An 18,154-nucleotide genomic window follows, 5' to 3' on the forward strand; every position below is an offset into this window, starting at 1 on the left:
AGAGCTACAGATGGTCAGCATTTCACACAACTTCATGTCCAAAAACCTGAACTATCACTTTAAATTGCTTTTATACTACATCACATTCACCCATTCACACACACACATTCATACACTGGTGGCCGAGGCTTCCGTACAAGGTCCCATCTGCCACCTGCTGTTGACCAATCACTTGCACAGAGCAATTGGGGTTCAGTATCTTGCAGTATCTTGGGGTGTCCCAGACTCTGAATCATGGATATTCTTTGAAAGGCACATACAGCTCCTTTAAGTTGAACACAGAGATAATTCTTCAGCAGGCAGATGTTAAAAAAAATATTTCAAGTTTCAAACTTTGTGCAGTGAAGAACAAAGGTCAAGTGAAGGACCAATAAGCAGAGCACATTTTTGAATGTAGGTGGACTTTAAAGCCTGACCTCAACCAAAGAGTGACCCTAAACAGGACGCTGAATATGTTGACTTTATAGTGGCATTATAATCAACAGTGACTATCATTGAAAACTGAGAATTGACAGGAGCTCAAACTCATCGTGCTGGGTGTCATTACTGCTGTTTATTCATGTCAGCATGGGAATTAAACACCCGGGCTCTTTATTTATTCAACAAAGCTTCAGACCAAAATTTCCACTGGACCACTGATGAGTTGTTTCCAGATGCTGTCCAATAAAGAATTATCATCTTTACAGGTTTTTCTGCACATTTGAAATGGAATTGTCGTTTAAGTCTTAAATTGAGGATTTTATTATTGATCTGTCTTTTTTAAGACGTGTTGTTGTATGATGACGCAAATAAAAAATGACGATCACTGAGAGCATAGAGCGCTCACCTAGCAGGTGATTTCCTTATTAGAGCCCCTGTAATTTGATGCTTGGTAGTCAGACTTGCCATCTAGATAGCTGGTGGAGTATAAATCAGAAGGCTGTTCTCATGCTGTGTTTGTACGTATACAGACAAAAAGTAATGCACCAGAATTCATGTATAACCCACGTAATTATGAATGCTGAGATTGCGTGACAAATGCACTAACAGGAGTACAAAAGGAAGCGGTATGAAGAGTGAAAGTCCATGTAAGGAGTCAGAACGGAGTGATTGGGTCAAACAAACACACAGCATTTTCGCAAGAGACCGGTGTTCGTGTCCCGTATGAAACCAAGTGAACTTTGAGTTATTTTAAGGTACTTCGTCACGTCATTGTGTTACATTATGTACGTAAGTTTATGATGAGTTCGTATGTCATGATGCTCAACCATGATTGTTTTCCTAAACCTAACTAACGTTAATTTACGCTAGGTAAAAAATTTGAAATTAAATATGTAACATGACAACGTCCACCCATGATTCTTTTTCTAAACCTAACCTACAAACTTACTGTGAAGTACAGAACTTTGCATCAATTACATAACATTACAATGCCCAACCATGTTACTTTTCCTAAACCTATGTAACTTTACTCCCCTAAATCTATCCTACATAACTTAACGTAAAGTATGTAACATGATGACGTTCAACCAGGATTCTTTTCCTAAACCTAGTCTACGTAACTTTACATTACTTTACACCCAACCATGATTCTTTTCCTTTTATCGAATCTACAAACTTTACGTAAAGTACAGAACTTTACATTCAATACATTACGATGCCCAACCATGATTCTTTTCCTAAACCTTACATACAAACTTTACGAAAAGTATGGAACTTTTCATTCAGTACATAACGTGACAATGCCCAACTATGATTCTTTTCCTAAACCTAACCTAAATAACTTTACTCTCCTGAACCTAACTCATGTAGCTTTATGTTAAGTACGCACTCTACCTTAAGTACGTAATGTGACAATGCCAACCACGATTCTTTTCCTAAACCTAACATACGAATTTTACGAAAAGTACAGAAATTTATATTCAGTACATAATGTGACAACACCCAACCATGATTCTTTTCCTTATATCGGACCTACGAACTTTATGAAAAGTACGGAACTTTACATTCAGTACATAACGTGACAATGCCAAATATGATTCTTTTCCTAGACTTAACCCAAATAACTTTACTCTCCTTGACCTAACTCACAAGTGTGTAATGTGACAATGGCAACCACGATTTTTTTCCTCAACCTAACATACAAACTTTACGAAAAGTACAGAACTTTACATTCAGTACATGACAGTGCCCAACAATGATTCTTTTCCTAAACCTAACCCAAATAATCTTACTCTCCTTAACCTAACTCACATAGCTTTATCAAAGTACAGACTTTACCTTAAGTACGTAATGTGACAATGCCAACCACAATTCTTCTCCTAAATCTAACATACAAACTTTACGAAAAGTACGGAACTTTTCATTCAGTACATAACGTGACAATGCCCAACTATGATTTGTTTCCTAAACCTAACCCAAATAACTTTACTCTCCTTAACCTAACTCATGTAGCTTTATGTTAAGTACAGACTTTACATTAAGTACGTAATGTGACAACATCAGCTATGATTCTTTTCCTAAACGTAACCCAAATAACTTTACTTTCCTAAATCTAACCTACATAACTTAACACTAAGTGCATAACATGACAACGCTCAACCAGGATTTTCCAAAACCTAGCCTATGTAACTTTACATTAAGTGCGAAACTTTACATTAAGTCTGTAGCATGACACCACCCAACCGTGATTCTTTTCCTTGTATCGAACCTATGAACTTTACGTAAAGTATGGAACTTTATATTCAGCACATGACAATGCCCAACCATGATTCTTTTCCTAAACCTGACATACAAACGTTACGAAAAGTGCATAACATGACGACACTCAACCAGGATTCTTTTCCGAAACCTAGCCTATGTAACTTTACCCCCCTCCTACACATCTGTGGGAACCAACACATTTGGGAGTACTTGAAAAAACAGGAAGTGTCCCTAATTTTTGTCGTTTTGTTTCACAACCCTCTCTCTAAACTTTATTACAACACAATCAGCTGTTTGTTTGCAGTTCCCTCCATCCCCAAAATGTACCACTCATTTGCCCTCATCTCACGCATATGCACACACAAACACACACACACAAGTTAGTGGCGGACATGTTGCTGCATACTTATAACACATTATAACAGTGAAAGCCATGATGAGGCTGTCATCGCTAAAGCCAGGAGATCGGCAAACAAGCAGCGCTGCCTTCAAACCAGCAAAGAAGATAGAACAACCACCCGGGAGGAGGAGAGGAGTGGACAAACACAATCTACTCGGAAATGTTAATCATCTTCCCAAGGTGAAAACAGCTTTGCCCTTGTCAGCTACATGTGACATGCATGTGTGCACACGAGTTAATTACATGAACCCTAAATCATGCTACATAATGAAGAACGTGATTCTCAGTAGCACTAATTTCTGGACAAGGGAAGAATCAATTCATTTTTTTGGTTGGGACTGACAGACGACAGACGCACAGACGACCTCCTAATCTTTTGTAAAACTCATTCTGAACATGCAACGCCTTATTTGATTGACCATATTTGAAGCAGTGCTGTGGATGATACTGTGGTTAGAGGACACTTCCACAAAAAAAAGCAAGCCCTCTTCAATGAATCCCCTCATTATGGTCAGTTGTGGTGATGATGGAAGGTAGAGTGATAAATGAGGAGAATGGAGCTGTTTTGTGGAACATGGTGTGATGTGAATGTGGAGGATAATGATGCCGGAGAAAAGGCCATGAGTTTGCCTGTGCACAGTCTGAATTTAATAAGACGTCACTGCATCACATTCTGGCATAAAGGGATGTGATTATTTTTTTTATCTTGGAGAACTGAGGAACAACAAATGAGGCTGGAATAATTGTTCATGTTGAGGGTTAAAGATGATGGTAGTGTATTTCTGCTAATTATGCTCAATAAAAGACAGCTCATGTTGGATGCAGGTTAACAGTGGTCACCAAATTCCTAATTAGAAAACAAAGCCTAATATAAACCACAAACATTGTGTATTTCCATTGATTTTGTACAAACACGCTCTCTAATGGTAACTTTATTGACTGATGAATGAATAGATGATGTCATCATGGTGCCGCTTTTCAGTGTTGAATTCTTGGCAGACTCTGTGGGTTCACTGAGTGTTTATTCTGTGACATTTCATTCATAAATGTCTGCTTTTAAGGCTTCCAGCAGTGAATCAGGAAATGTGCCCGTATCCCAGTGAAGTCACCATGGTTGTTGTCGTCGGCGGTTCCTGGGGAGCAGCGCCACAATTTGTCTCTTGATGACATAATTACTTTAGTCTCTCTCTGCTGTTCAGCTCCAGGGAATATTGAGCTGTACATTATTGAAGACAGATTTATGATTTTCTGTTTCAGGTAAAGTTCGTTGAAAATTAAAGCTGCTATAATCAATATTTTGATATTAACAATGTATCAAAAGACTACTCTTTTGGTTCATCGTCACTAATTTTATCTCCAATTCCAGCTATCAAAGGCGGCTGTTTTCGGCAAAACACTTTCGTTAACCCACTGTAGCTTACCTAGAGCCGCCAAGGGGTGACAACTAGCCTATTTGAAGAACATTGAACATCTAAAGCCTAGTTCACATTACACGATTTTCAGCGCGATTTTGACGTCGCAGAGGATCTTGAGAGCCACCTTGGGTCGGAGGTGAGTCGGCAGATAGTCTGCCACGACGAGTCCTCATGTGTGAACAAGCCTACGAGCAAGTCGCCCCCGTCTGTGACTGGGACTGGATATCTGGCATGCTTGAAAACTGAAGAAGTCTGACACGACTGATGAAGAGCATCAGCCAATGAGAGGCGGGATACGGAAGAAATGTGAGGAGGACAAGCCGCAGGGTTGCCACTTGCCGGGTCCGCTTATTAGCCACGACTTTGGGCTTGTTTCTAAAGTGGAGTTGTTTATTTGACTTTGGGCTTGTTTCTAAAGTGGAGTTGTTTATTTGGGCTTGCTCTCTAAACATCACCTTTCTCTCTATATTTATCCGTCTAATAAGTTATTTAAATGCATGATAGTCGCTTCTTTTGGGCTTGTTTCCGTAGCCCTGGTTCCTTGTTTCTCTCCCAAGATCTGGCAACACTGACAAGCCGGCAAGCAACAACACCAATGGCGGCGTCCACAGGATCACGGGGAGCGCATTGTGTTTGGACCCAGGCCCTGGAGGCAGATCTGATACAACACTGGGAAAAATATCCATGCCTTTACGATGTGTCATCTCCAAGTTTTGTGACGTCACTGCATTATCTGGGGCTCTGTCTGCGAGGTCTCGGTGGAGAAATCTTGTGGTGTGCACACACAGGTCATAACGCAGTTGGCGAGACTCTCGTTAACAGAAACACACTCAGAAGATTGCGATAGTCTCCACGACGCAAAATCAGGGTGAAAATCGTGTAATGTGAACTAGCCTTAACACATCTATACAGGAAAGCTAAAACATTGGGTTAAATAATCAATTAGGATAAGTCGATTGTTTCAGTCATTTTTTAAGCAACATAGTCACATTTTTAGTGGTTTCAGCTTCTTAAATGTGAGAATTTGCTGCTTGTCTTTGTCATTTATGAATGTAACTAAAGAATCTTGGGTTTTGGACTGCTGGTTGGACAGAAGAAACAAACTTAAGACAGGGGAAATTGTTATGAGCATTTTTCACAATTTCTTTTGACATTTTGTAGAGTACACAATTAAGCAATTAATTGCGAAATAATCAGCTGATTATTCAATAATGGAAAATAATTGCATAGCACATTCAAACAGGATTACTGTTGGAAATGAAACCGTAACTGCAAAGGAACATCAGATAATTAGAAAAAGAAACCAAAGTGATTCCTTAACTCTCATACTGACATAGTTTTCAACTCCCCTATATTCATCAACAACATAAGCAAATATCTGAAATTCAGTTGTGGCTTTTGGTTTTCAGTGGCCCATCTGACCGGCCCTATGAAAATTTTTTTGGGAGCACCACTGGCTACCTGCCCAGCCCCAAAGCACACTGACAAAGCTAGCAACTGGTGAACATAATGGAGCATGTCGCCACTAAAAAGATGGATATTTCCCTCAGGAGCTGAAGGAGAGCAAAACAGAACTAAGAGAAGTGTGAATGTTGTAATTACATTCAACAGATGGCCAGAAACACAACTCCAGTTGAATGATAATGTCGCTCTATACCTGCGGGACGTGTAACTGAGTAACTAACAAGTTTGCCATTTCAACTTTATAAGGTGATAACACTGAATATCAGTGTTGTGTTTACAGCTTGTTTCGGCTGCCCCCAAGAAGCACAGGTGTAACGGATACTTTGCTGCCAGGTTGTGTGTCTTGTGTGTGAATTAAATGGTTTTTCATTTCGAGGTTTTTGATGTGGGTGTGACCCCAATCGGGAACTGCCCATTGGTTCGACAGCCCATTGGTTCGACATCCCATTNCTTTGTTCAAGCACTTTGGGCTGCATTCGTGCATGAAAGGTGCTCTATAAATAAAGTTTATTATTATTATTATTATTATTATAATAATAGATAAAGTTTGTGGTTTGCGGGTTGGATTTTTGATTATGTGTATTTTCAGCATCCCCTGCATGTGTTAGTTTACATCCACTCTTGATGCTACTAAATATTACAACTTGTTGTTCACTTTCTGCAGAAGTACTTCCACTACATGGGGATTGGTGGCGTGTTGGGAACTGCCTATTGGTTCGACATCCCATTGTTCCGACCATATTAAACTCATTGTTCCGAAGTCCGTTCCGAAATCATCATGATGCCCTGTGGTTAAGGTCTGGTTAGGTTTAGGCACAAAAACCACTTGGTTAGGGTCAGGAAAAGATCATGGTGTGGGTTAAAATGAAAAAGAAAGTGACAAACACATAAGCCGTGAGCCTGCTCCGCCTCAAGCCGGTCGCGGCGCACCATACGCCCGCAGCGAGCCGTTCAGCACCGCGGACAGTCGGACTAATGGGATGCGCGGACAGTCGGACTAATGGGATGTCGAACCAATGGGCTGTCGAACCAATGACATGGACCCCAATCAGGGTCAATGACTGGCAATACTGTAACTTTGGTTTAAAGTTATTATCTTAGCAGTGTGATCAGTTGGTTAATATCGTTCTCATACATGTGTATTGCAATAAGTACAATAAGTGTTCATATTCTTGATCATTCACCAAAAATATACCCAGTTTGCAGCGGATTACAGAGAAAACAGATTTCTTTCTTCGCTCTCACTTTGCGTACAACCTGCTTATTCAGGGACTGCTCTCCATTTCAACCCCGTCATGGGCAGCATGTGGTAGGTCAGCTTTCCTAAATACAGTATATTTTATAAACCCATTATTAGCCAGCAAATTCAATTGTGCCAATGTGTCACGGTGCCAAGTCTGCAGAGGACTGCTGAATGGGAGCTTGATATAAAGTCTTGAACCTCTGGGAAGCTGGTAATTGAAGCATACAGGCAGAGAGGAAAGAGAAAGGCTCCAGCTCAGATTGAAATCTTTCTTTTTATTTCATTTCATTTCAGCGCTTTTCAGCTCTGCCGCAAGAAAAAGAAATCATCATCAAGGCTTAGGTAAAAATAGGCGTCTGTATTTGTTTGTTCTTCTCAAATCACTTTTAATCTTCCCAACCTTGATTTAAAAAAAAAAGAAGTCTGGCATATTTGCAGGAGGGTAAATGTAGTGGATTTATTTGCAGCTATGAGTCTGCTGCGAAATACTTGGTCTTGTCAAACAACATGATTGTTACAGTAAAGACCTGTGGACAGAGGGTAGGATGTGGTCAGTATTTTGTTTAAACAAAATTTCTTACTCCTTTACAGTGGGTTACCAAAAAACTGAAATTAGTATTCACCTCAAAAATTAATCACCACACCACAACCAGAGCCAAAGCAGGGTGAAATTACACCAGGACTGTAGAGGCGAGACCATAATGACTATTAGTAAACCTCTACTACATGCACATGCACAGGCAACACACACATAGGTAGACATGTCTTCCTGTTGCAATTCTTTGAGAAGCAACTGATTACCTGTGAAGGCCTTCCAAACACCTCTGAATCAGAAGCATGGAGTTGCCTGACTTGTTTAATTATACAACCACTACATGTGTTTGGCAGCCAGATGGACAGTGAAGAACAGCCCAGATTCACATCACCAGACGCATCAATCTTAGGTGTGTGAGGGGAAGGTGTGGGAGACGGGGTTGAGATGTTCCATTTGACCCGACAGAGGGTGATGGATGTTGGGGAAACTCTGATGCCATGTCGGGGCGTGACATGTTTGGTCTACAGTTTAAAAAGACCAAACTCAGGCAGATGAGGAATGAATCTTAAAATAAAAATTCACTCAAATTTGCATGCAGTATGTCACTCCTCTGGCCAGAGTTCAGTTCCTGTCAGCAGGTTTGGCCTTCCAACACAGAGGCTGTGATTTAATGCAGCAGTGTAAGTGCTGCAAAATAAATCTAATGGGTCAAGAGGTAATTAAAGGTTCAGTGTGTAGGAATTTGGGGGCATCTATTGGCTAAAAGGAAATATAATATTCATAACTATGTTTTGATTAGTTTATAATCATCTTCATTTCTATGGGGGGGCTGGAGCCTATCCCAGCTGACATTGGGTGAGAGGCAGGGTACACGCTGGACAGGTCACCAGACTATCACAGGGCTGACACATAGAGGCCCCCTTTTATACGACAACGATTTCAACTGAAACCGGTACCCCTTTTATACGACAACGATTTCAACTGAAACCGGTAAACTTTAGCGGCGTTTTGGCCGATCGTTTACACGACAGCGGCGTTTTGGGTGCCTGAAAACGCAACGTTTTGAAAACGGGTTCCAGAGTGCAACTTTTTGGAAATGGCAGCATCTCCGTTGTCATGTAAACTTGCAATATGCAGTTCCTCTGAAAACAGAGACTTTTCAACAATGCCGAGCTCTGTTTGTGCTGCTCACCCTGTTGATTTGAAGTGAAGTGTAGATCTGTTACCGTAGCAACTCCACCTCGTCGTCCATCCAGACCATCCAAGTTATCTGTGCATGCTTTCGCCATTGTGTCTTCTTTGTTTTGGTTTGTAATCACCGCGTTGTAGAGGAAGGCGCTTCAGCGCAGGTGCATGGCGTCATGCCGTGGTGTTGCTTTGCAAATTTACACTGCCACCCATTGGCCTGGCGTGCATACTACAGCGTTTCCAGTAGATTTTGCGGCTCCGTGTGAACGGGGATCGTTTCAATAACTTCGCCATATAAACGCAGAAGTTTTTTAAAACACAAAGGACAGACTTTTCCGTTTTTAGAGAAACTGTAGTCGTCTAAACATTGCCAGAGACAGACAACCATTCACACTCACGTTCACACCTTAGAGTCACCAGTTAACCTGTATGTCTTTGGACTGTGGGAGGAAGCCGGAGTACCCAGAGAAAGCCCACGCTGACCATGCAAACTCCACACAGAAGGGCTCGCCCACACTGGGGTTCAAACCTGAAAGTCTTGCTGTGAGGCGACAATGCTAACCACTCCATCACTGTGCCACCAAAATAAGAATTGTTGTGTTTCCTTACCTTAGAATGGGCCATTTGTATCAACATATGGATTCCGGCACGTCCTCTCCCACGGAGGCCTTCATGTTCTTGGATCGTGGACCATTAGTATTCACGTGTTGATCACCGTAATTCACCTACACACTTGGCACAGCAGAAGTTTTAGCTCCGCAACCTCTCCACTAGATTCATCAGTTCATAATTTGCTATATTTCCGAATATTTATTTATGTTTTCCTCCTTCAAAATTCTGTGAATTTTTTTGGCTGCATCCAGCAGCTCAAAAGCTCGCTCTGTCCGTAGGTCGGTCAGTCCACAAAAATTTCCCTGCCCTTTAGCAGCCATGGTTTATGCCTAGAAGGCTGAGAATTTGGCATGAACGTCAAGTGCGTGTGTGTGTGTGTGTTTATGGTCATGCAAACTGACTAGAAGGGGTGGGATAGTGGGAGTGGCCTATAAGAAAGAGGCGTATATCCCCTAAATTAATTTACATACTGAATTTTATTGAAACACACACACACAGATAGAAAGACACACACACACATCATTTTGCCACATTCTCTTTTATAACTCATGAACCAGGTGCTGTAGGGAGGCATCACTGTGCTACAGACAAGTGTCATGTCTTGTCAAGTTTTGTCCTCTCATTTCAGTTCTGCATTTCCTGTTTTATTTTGTCTACTCTCCTCTCGTTTCAGATTACTTCCTTTGTGATTACCTGCCCCGCCCTAATGTGTTGCACCTGTATCTCATTGTCTTCCCTCTCCTCGTGTATTTAGTCTGTGTGTTCCCTCCTCTCCGTGCCAGTTCGTCTCAGTAGCTCTATTAGGTCAGGTTCCCAGTGTTGTGAGTTTCGCTGTGTTTGGACTTCCACTCTGCCTTGCCCTTTTTGGTAACTGTTTCACCTTTACCTGCCGTCTTCATTAAAGATTGTGTTTTTGAAAAGCCCTTGTGTCCTTGAGTCGTGCGTTTGGGTCTACTCCTTGTGTGAAACCTTGTTAACAAGTGCAGGAACACGTGGATGCATGTGTGTGGTCGCAGCAGTTGCAAATTTGTTTAAATTATAAGGGACAAAAATCAGTCTTTTGTTGATGTGCTTTAAACTGGTAGACAAACCACTGATTTAGTGCATTCAGATAATGTCGAAAGAAATATTTAAACCTAATGAGATCTGCTTCTATTCGCATCAACATTCAGGAGTGCTCACATCCTGTTATATAAGCTTGAACAACAAAGTTACCAATCATTCTATAGACAAGGCTGTTTAGTTTGCTGATAATATCACAACTAGCTATAATGGATTTCCTGTTTCTGGCATCTGGGACACTGCACGCTGGACAAGATTGATCAGTCTAAAGGAAAACAATATATCAACCGAGGATGTATAGCAGGAACTGTGTCTTTAAAATATTCAAGTTGTATTTTCAAGCTTCACCATCTTCCAGTATCAGTTCTCTTAGATGAGAAACACAAGATAAGTTGGTGCTTTGCCAAAGAAAGAGAGAGGAAACTTGTAAACCATGTAGCTGGATCCTCACCCGGTGGTTTTTATATTTCCGTGCTGCCAAAGCTATGAGAGCACTCTGAAGAGGCAGAAGTCAATTCAGCAAACCAGATCCACCCACAGAAGCAGATTGTAGTAGAATAAATTCCGCTGAGTCAACACCTGAGCTGCACGGCGTGGGTTGCTCCAGTGCTCTGAAACATATAGTGACTACAGGTGGCCGCAGAATCTGTTGTACCTGCAGTTTACTAGTTTAATTGAAGCAGTGAGAAACCCCCTAATTTACTCCTAGGTTTGATATGATACAATAGCTTTATTCTGTTGTGTTTTTACAAGTAAATAGAGGCTATTTATATTGTGTACACATACTGTCAAAGATGCCTCTGCTGGGTATTGTTAGATATGTGAACCTGCCACTAGGGGGCATCTCCACCATGCAGCTTACTGTAAAAGCAGTGTATGCTCGCTTGGGGTTATGTTAAGTGTTTAATTAGCACTCTCTTCAGCAAGTATTTGGTGCTTGACAGTGAATTCAAAAACTGCTATCAGTGGTGGAAAGTAACTAAGTATATTTACTCAAGCAGTGTACTTCAGGAAGGTGTTAGGGTACTTGTACTTTACTCAAGTATATCCATTTTATCCAGCTTTATAGTCCTAGTGCACGACATTTCAGAAAGATATATTGTATTTTTTACTTCACTACATTCATTTAACTTCTGTAGCTAGTCACTACTTTGATTTTCTACACAAATGATGTGCACAACTTATTAAATATGATGTATTGTTGCAGATTAAAGGCCCCACATACCTGATTAGACGCACTCAGGTTGGAGTTGCACTTATATGAGTGATAAAGTTATAAATTACCCCACAACAAAACAAACAATAGAGCGCTTTAAGTCCTACAAAATGTATTTCTTTATCTTGTTGCGCCCAGTAATTAATGTGTGCGAATTAAGATCTTGTGTGCATAAACAAAACTTAAAGGCTCCGTAATTTAACATGCTGAAAGGGCCTGTTTTTACTTTTGATGCTTTAAGTACAATTGCTGGTTTGTACTTGTAGAATTTCAAATGCAGAACTTTTGCTTGAGTATTTTTCCACTTATTTTTAATTAAGAAAAGGATCTGAGTACGTCTTCCACCACAGTAAACACACTTTACAAATATATCTTTTTTAAAACCAGAATTTTAATTTGATAACTTTTGAAAAGCACAAATACAAAACAGTATCACAGTCTGACAAACAGTCATCCTGCAGTGAATTAATCTCCTATAAAACGAGAAGCGTGCTTCAATGTAAACGTCCATTAATCACCATTGAGAATGAGAGACAAAATTACCCTGCCTAATGCACTGTGGCTAATGAAATAACCAGAGCAGGATCAATTCATCTCCAGCCCTCTGAACTGAACCAGATCTTTTGCAGTCAGTATTATATTGCCATCCATTAATGCTCCAAGACGGAGCTTTGTTATAATTAAAAGTTAACCAGCTGTGTCCATTTGTACCATCTCAAACATTTGTCATGTCTTTTGGTGAGTAAAAAAAAGGTACAAATATGTTGTAATTGCGCTGAAAACACAAGATCTGTAACCGTAATGGTCAGTTTTAGTATCTTCTGCAACATAAAAATTGTTTATATCTCATACTGCATCATGCTTAATTTTCATGTACAACCACTGACTTGTACTAGATGAAATTAACATGCCTCTTCTGCTTTGCTGCTTTCCACACCCTTTAATATACTTTTACTCATATTTTCAGTGATTGGAAAGTTCAAGCAGAGAAGAAAAGTTTATCTCAGGGAGCAGGAGGTCAAAAAAAGCTCAACCTCAATTCCCCAAAGCCACCAGTGATGATTTCAAGATGATGTGGCTTTTGCGAGGCTGAGCAGACACTGTTAGGATGACACCCTATCTCTCATATCGCTATTGAGTAGATGATTTAGCGTTGGTTCTTAATAGCAAAGGGCCTAACCAGACGTATTACCTTTTACTGCTATTTATAGCCGAGCCAGAAGGGTGAGTGGTTTCCTTTGATACCTTCCATAAATATTTATTGTTTGAAAAATCACACAGCGCTACAACTGTTAAAGGAGATGGAACAAAGCAGAGATTTAGGACAGTCAGGATATTCTCCTTGGAATTAATAGCATCTTTTCCTTAATGGCGTTACGATTTATTTCCTCCTGCGGTACATATTATCTGAGTAAACTGGTGTTATTGATCAAAGAAAAAGAAAAAGCTTATTCAATAAGAGCTTGGGAGAAACTATATATGCATATAGCTTATCATGCTTTGTGCATGGATGCATCCCCGTTTGTACTTATAATTGTGTGTATGTCACTATAATTACTTTATAATTGCTGGGAACATTGTCGGAGGCTCATGATTCACATTTTGTAAACCTGCAGTTTCCTCTCCACTAGACATGCAGAAACATCCTAATGAACCACGGCTGTGCTTGCTGCACTATGATTACCTCCTCCCTGATTCAAGGCTATGCTGAAGCGGCCAAGATAGGCTTGAGTGCCTTGCGAAGTATTACCAGATAAGGATGGAAGACAGCGGCATTAGTAAGGAATGGAAAAGGCCTAGAGATAAAGTGAAAGTGACTGTGAGGAAGTGAAGGAAGCAGCAAAGCTTGTTTTTTTGGCTTGTGCTTTAGTAAAACTTATTAAGACACTGTTGAAGGTTATATGCAAACACTGAAGTGATTGGGGAAAATGTAAGCAACACATTTTGTTAGTTAATTATTCAAATCACACAATCAGCAGCACAAAAATGGCACAGTATTTCATAAAACTATATTTCTTTATAAAAAATGTCCTTATAAAACAGGTAAATATAAAGGATCACAGGATCATAAGGTGTTTCTTATACAAAAAAAATACATTTACAGTATCAAAACACACAATAAAGAACATTAGTGCAGTAGTAACAAACTTCATCGACAGCATACAGTGAAAATCACATTTGCTCATAAAGCATTACAAATACAGTGGATGTGTATATGTGCCACTAAAGCTCATCCGCGAACAACAAGGAAGAGCTGGTCGTCATTTTCAGAACAAAACAAAGTCAGTTTATATAATGTGAGTTTCCAATAAGGGCTTGTCCAAGTGAGAGTCCCTGAGTGTCAGACGTCTATGCCTGCAAGAAAGTGATGCGATTATATCTATTCCGTCTCATGCGACGGCCTTTTCCTTGGCTTGTGTGTTTTTTCCTTCCTGGAATGAAAAATATGTATAACAACTGATTAGTATGATAGCATCTACGTCTAATGCCTGTAATTATACACTGAAAACGTAACGATAGAGTCAGATGTTCTTTAATTTATTTGTATAATGAAATCAGCTCTGAGTTATGACTCAGTTAACTCTACAAATTCTCCTCAAATGATCATCAGGCGTCATTGCTGACAGTGACGCGCTCGCAACACGCGTTCCCCACTCACACACCTTTGGCACACACGTCCATGCAGCTCTGCCTCGACACAAAGTTGTTGCTGCTCCCTCCGCAGCCTGAGTAGATGAACTCCTCGCACATCTTGGTGGCTGTGTTGTAGAAATACCGAGGAATGGAGGCCGAACACTTCCCTTTGTCCACAGGGTCCAGGCAGAGCACGGGAACATCTGTAAAGCAAGACACAAAGCACAATGAGACCACCAGTCATCGTCTCTGAGTCATTTCCTTTTCGTTGAAATATCTTTATTAACTGTGTCTCCTCAATGACAGATTGTTTTCACACACTGAATGTATGAGGTTCTGTCTCAGTAGTAGCACTAAACTGCACCTTAAAAGCTTGTTTCTTCCTTCTTCACAATATAGGAGAACTCAGTGGCAGCACGTCAGAGTAAATAAGTATACTAACTTTTTCGTGGGTTGCAGTACTCCTTGCAAGTGGTGAGGTCATGGAAGCGATTGGAATTGCCCTGGCAGCCACCGTAGGAGAAGGGTTCACACTGCATGGTGGTCATATTGAAGAAGTAACGGTGAAAGAGGCCCCGGCAGGGTCCCTCATTTCTAGGAAACCTGCAGATTTGGGGAATTTCTGGGGGGGAGAAAGACAAAATTTAAAGTTGAGGTTAGATCAAGTGGCATCCTGAAGTGTGACGAGAAATAACTTTAACAAATGTGGAATCAAATAAACATTTTTATATAAAATTCAAAGTGTAAAAAACCATACCCAGAGTACATTTTAATAACTGGTGAGGTGAGCATGGTCAGCATTAAGTGTATGCTCATCACATTGACAACTCACTTGGTATTCTGAAACATGTCTTATGGCACTCCTGGTAACTCCTGAAGTTATTGGCATTCCCTTGGCACCCGCCATAGTAGAAAATCTCGCATTTTTGGGTGATAGTGTTGTAGTGGTAGCGCTCGATCTCTCCTCTGCAAGGTCCCTCGTCCACTTGAAGGAGACACGCGCCTGAAAGCAGCAAATTCATTGTCACTGAAACACGAAACCTCCGTACAGAAAAGACGGCACTTAAGCTTTAATCAGTGCTGTGCGTAAAAGTCGCCAACATGTCGTACGCAGCAGGTCATATGATGGTAAGCAAGACTTTAAGGTGTTTTAAAGAGTTCGATAAAATACAAAAGAAAATAGGATAAAACATGATTTTAGGTTACCTTTAGGTGCCAGCGCCAACACGTTGTAAAACGAGGAGAAAAGTGTAAAGAGCGCTAATATGCAAAACTCCATTGTGAAACTTTGTCTGCTCCAAGTCCAGTCTTTTTCCGCTTTGTCGACCATCCCAGCGACATCCAGCTTTATAGTAGAGTGAAGTGCTTCCCGGGGGATTTTTAGGGGCGGGGATGGCATGACTCATTTTCATACTATAGTGCAACCAGATGAGAGTGGTGATGAATTCATTAGTGACATCAGAGGAGCGTTTTTACGTCGTAATATTTGACTGTTAATGTAGTGACTAAGGGTATATTCAACATAAGTGAATTAACAAGGGAGGAAGTTGAATTTCCTCTGCCTTCACTGGTCATTGAGGATGAGGATGATGTTGAGAGTGATGCTGATGATGATGATGATGAAGGTTACATCCAGTAACCCCCCCCCCCCCCCCCCCTTTCTGTAATCTTCCCACAGACCAGGTATTGTGTTGTCTCCAAGAGACAGACACTCTTGTGAAACGTTAACACATTTTTACTTGTCTGCTCAGTCCTGCCAGTTTCCCATCACACACTCGTCTGACTGGATCTGACACAACCACACACACGCACGCACATACACTTTCACTTAAAGTCTCATTTGCAAACCTTGAGGTCTATGTTTTGTTTTTGTGTTGCTCAATACTCGCAGCCACCTCTTCCTTCAAGGCAAAAGTAAAGTCTTGCACCACAAAACGCTCAAGGTCCCTGTCCCTTGACTTGAAAGCAGCATTATCTGAAACTTAAGTGAAAAAAATACACATTAAAATGTAGCTTTGTGGTTTCACATATCTGCACGATTTTGGTTTGTGGCATCTGTTATTAATGATGTTATGGAAAACTGTTTTGCAGTCACGTTTAGAAGAATAATGATGTGTCTCCACCTTGACAGGTGGAGGCTAAATACAGATTAGCCGTCTTATCAAAGTGACCTGATACATGAGGCACCACCCCTTAACCCACTTCTGACAATAATCAAAAGCAGAGTCAAAACAGCCCAAATCCAAATTTTAATCTGCAATATACAGTAAATACAGCTCCTTGTTTTACATGTAATTCAGAAGAACCCAAACAGACACCTGTGTGATTCACCGTCCTGTTTGATAGTACACTTCAGATACTGGCTCGATCACGGGGGACCTTGTTTTAATCAGATTAGCGGATTAGGATTGTTTATGCGGATAACTTTATAACCCAGATTGAGGGAGTGGAGAGGGATTCTTCATCAGGATTTCAGGGGTGAAGGACTGCTCCGTTTAAGCATCCGTGAGTACATTTTTATTCTTTCAATTGAGTTTTGTGGAGTAAGATCTTTTATGTGTCATATAGTGGGGAATATTTTGCAAAAATAATTAAAAAAAAAAGGTTTTCTTTTTGATAGAAAATGCCGGTCATCAATGTAGACGACCTGACAGACAAGGACAAGGCTGTAATGGAAGTAACACAACTCAAAATTGAAGTTAAACTGGAGAGGTGGTTGGTAAGTTGATTATTATTTATTTATTTTTGCACTGAAGTGATGAATCAGAGATACCAGTGAATAAATTACTGCAACTGTTCAGACCTTTTTCCTTGACAAGCAAAAAATGATCATTTTCAACCTGTTTAAAATGAAACAAAGTGCAGTTAAATCTACCAGGAACGGCATAAATATGAAAATGCATTTCTGGATAAGACTGTCTCAACACCTTTGTCTGATCGCCTTAGACATCGAAATGCTGTGAGGAAATTAAGGAGTACATCCAGGCTGGAGTGGAGGAGGACATCCTCGTCAAAGGCATTGCAGAGGAGAAAAACCCCTTCAAGGAGAAAGGTGGCTGTGTCATCTGCTAGACCTGACCCGAGGAGCTGTTCATATCTCAGATTAGCACCCGAGGACATTCTCCCTCCCCTCATAAAATGGATATGCAGACTGAGAAGACTAGAGGGACTTAATAAAGAAAAAATATATAAAACCTCACAAGTTCCCATGTAAACGATTTCCCATCTTCTGGCCAGATTTGTAGCCTTATGATCTCAATAAATAAGAATTGTATTTGGTGAGGATTATGTTATGCTTCTCTGTCATGTGGTGTAGACTGAGCAAACGGGGCCCATGTGTTGTTTCATAAACAGAAACAACTGTCAATAAATGTGCTTGTTTATAACTCAGCCTGTCTCCATCCTTCACTGTGGGAAGGTTTCAGACAAAGGAGAGAAACACAGATATATTTAGAGTTTACCTAACTTTCTTCTCATAAATCTTTATGAGATCGTTAACTTTTTGTAGCATACATTGTGGTAAAGATACATCCTCTTTTGTTTTCTCTCCCTCAAGCATGTCTATTTGTGACCCTTGTCACATTGCCTAGGTCAGCACAGGGTGATTTTCCCTCAGCAGATTGATTTGACAGTGACTCAGTCAAGGATTTCCTTTATTATTAGAGGCTTGAAGAGGTAAAACTATCCAGTATTTCACAATAAA

The 18,154-nt window shown here is 40.5% G+C and overlaps 2 protein-coding genes across 2 annotated transcripts; one reads left to right on the plus strand and one right to left on the minus strand.

The window, feature by feature from the left end:
- Positions 1-13,814: 13,814 nt before the first annotated feature.
- tfpi2 (tissue factor pathway inhibitor 2) lies at positions 13,815-15,808 on the minus strand. Its single transcript, XM_050035233.1, has 5 exons — positions 15,658-15,808; positions 15,284-15,454; positions 14,894-15,073; positions 14,481-14,654; positions 13,815-14,249 (listed from the first exon to the last, which is right to left on the minus strand). Exons 1-5 carry the CDS (start codon positions 15,779-15,781, stop codon positions 14,167-14,169), a joined length of 732 nt encoding a protein of 243 aa, XP_049891190.1. The 5' UTR covers positions 15,782-15,808; the 3' UTR covers positions 13,815-14,166.
- A 1,080-nt stretch (positions 15,809-16,888) lies between these two features.
- Positions 16,889-17,839, plus strand: gngt1 (guanine nucleotide binding protein (G protein), gamma transducing activity polypeptide 1). Its single transcript, XM_050035234.1, has 3 exons — positions 16,889-16,956; positions 17,072-17,170; positions 17,398-17,839. The coding sequence occupies exons 2-3, from the start codon at positions 17,075-17,077 to the stop codon at positions 17,521-17,523; spliced, it is 222 nt and encodes a 73-aa protein (XP_049891191.1). The 5' UTR covers positions 16,889-16,956; positions 17,072-17,074; the 3' UTR covers positions 17,524-17,839.
- The last annotated feature ends 315 nt before the right edge of the window (positions 17,840-18,154 follow it).

The sequence above is a fragment of the Epinephelus moara genome, chromosome 22 (genome assembly GCF_006386435.1).
Source record: "Epinephelus moara isolate mb chromosome 22, YSFRI_EMoa_1.0, whole genome shotgun sequence".
Taxonomy (NCBI): Eukaryota; Metazoa; Chordata; class Actinopteri; order Perciformes; family Serranidae; genus Epinephelus; species Epinephelus moara.

What these genes read in the sequence shown, in the direction of transcription:
- tfpi2 (XM_050035233.1), bottom strand. Translation starts at nt 15,781, where the DNA reads ATGGTCGACAAAGCGGAAAAAGACTGGACTTGGAGCAGACAAAGTTTC. An exon ending in GACATGTTTCAGAATACCAA is followed by an intron (nt 15,074 to 15,283) that starts GTGAGTTGTCAA and finishes TCTCCCCCCCAG; the next exon opens with AAATTCCCCAAATCTGCAGG. An exon ending in CATGGACGTGTGTGCCAAAG is followed by an intron (nt 14,250 to 14,480) that starts GTGTGTGAGTGG and finishes TTTTCATTCCAG; the next exon opens with GAAGGAAAAAACACACAAGC.
- gngt1 (XM_050035234.1), top strand. Translation starts at nt 17,075, where the DNA reads ATGCCGGTCATCAATGTAGACGACCTGACAGACAAGGACAAGGCTGTA. An exon ending in TTAAACTGGAGAGGTGGTTG is followed by an intron (nt 17,171 to 17,397) that starts GTAAGTTGATTA and finishes TGATCGCCTTAG; the next exon opens with ACATCGAAATGCTGTGAGGA.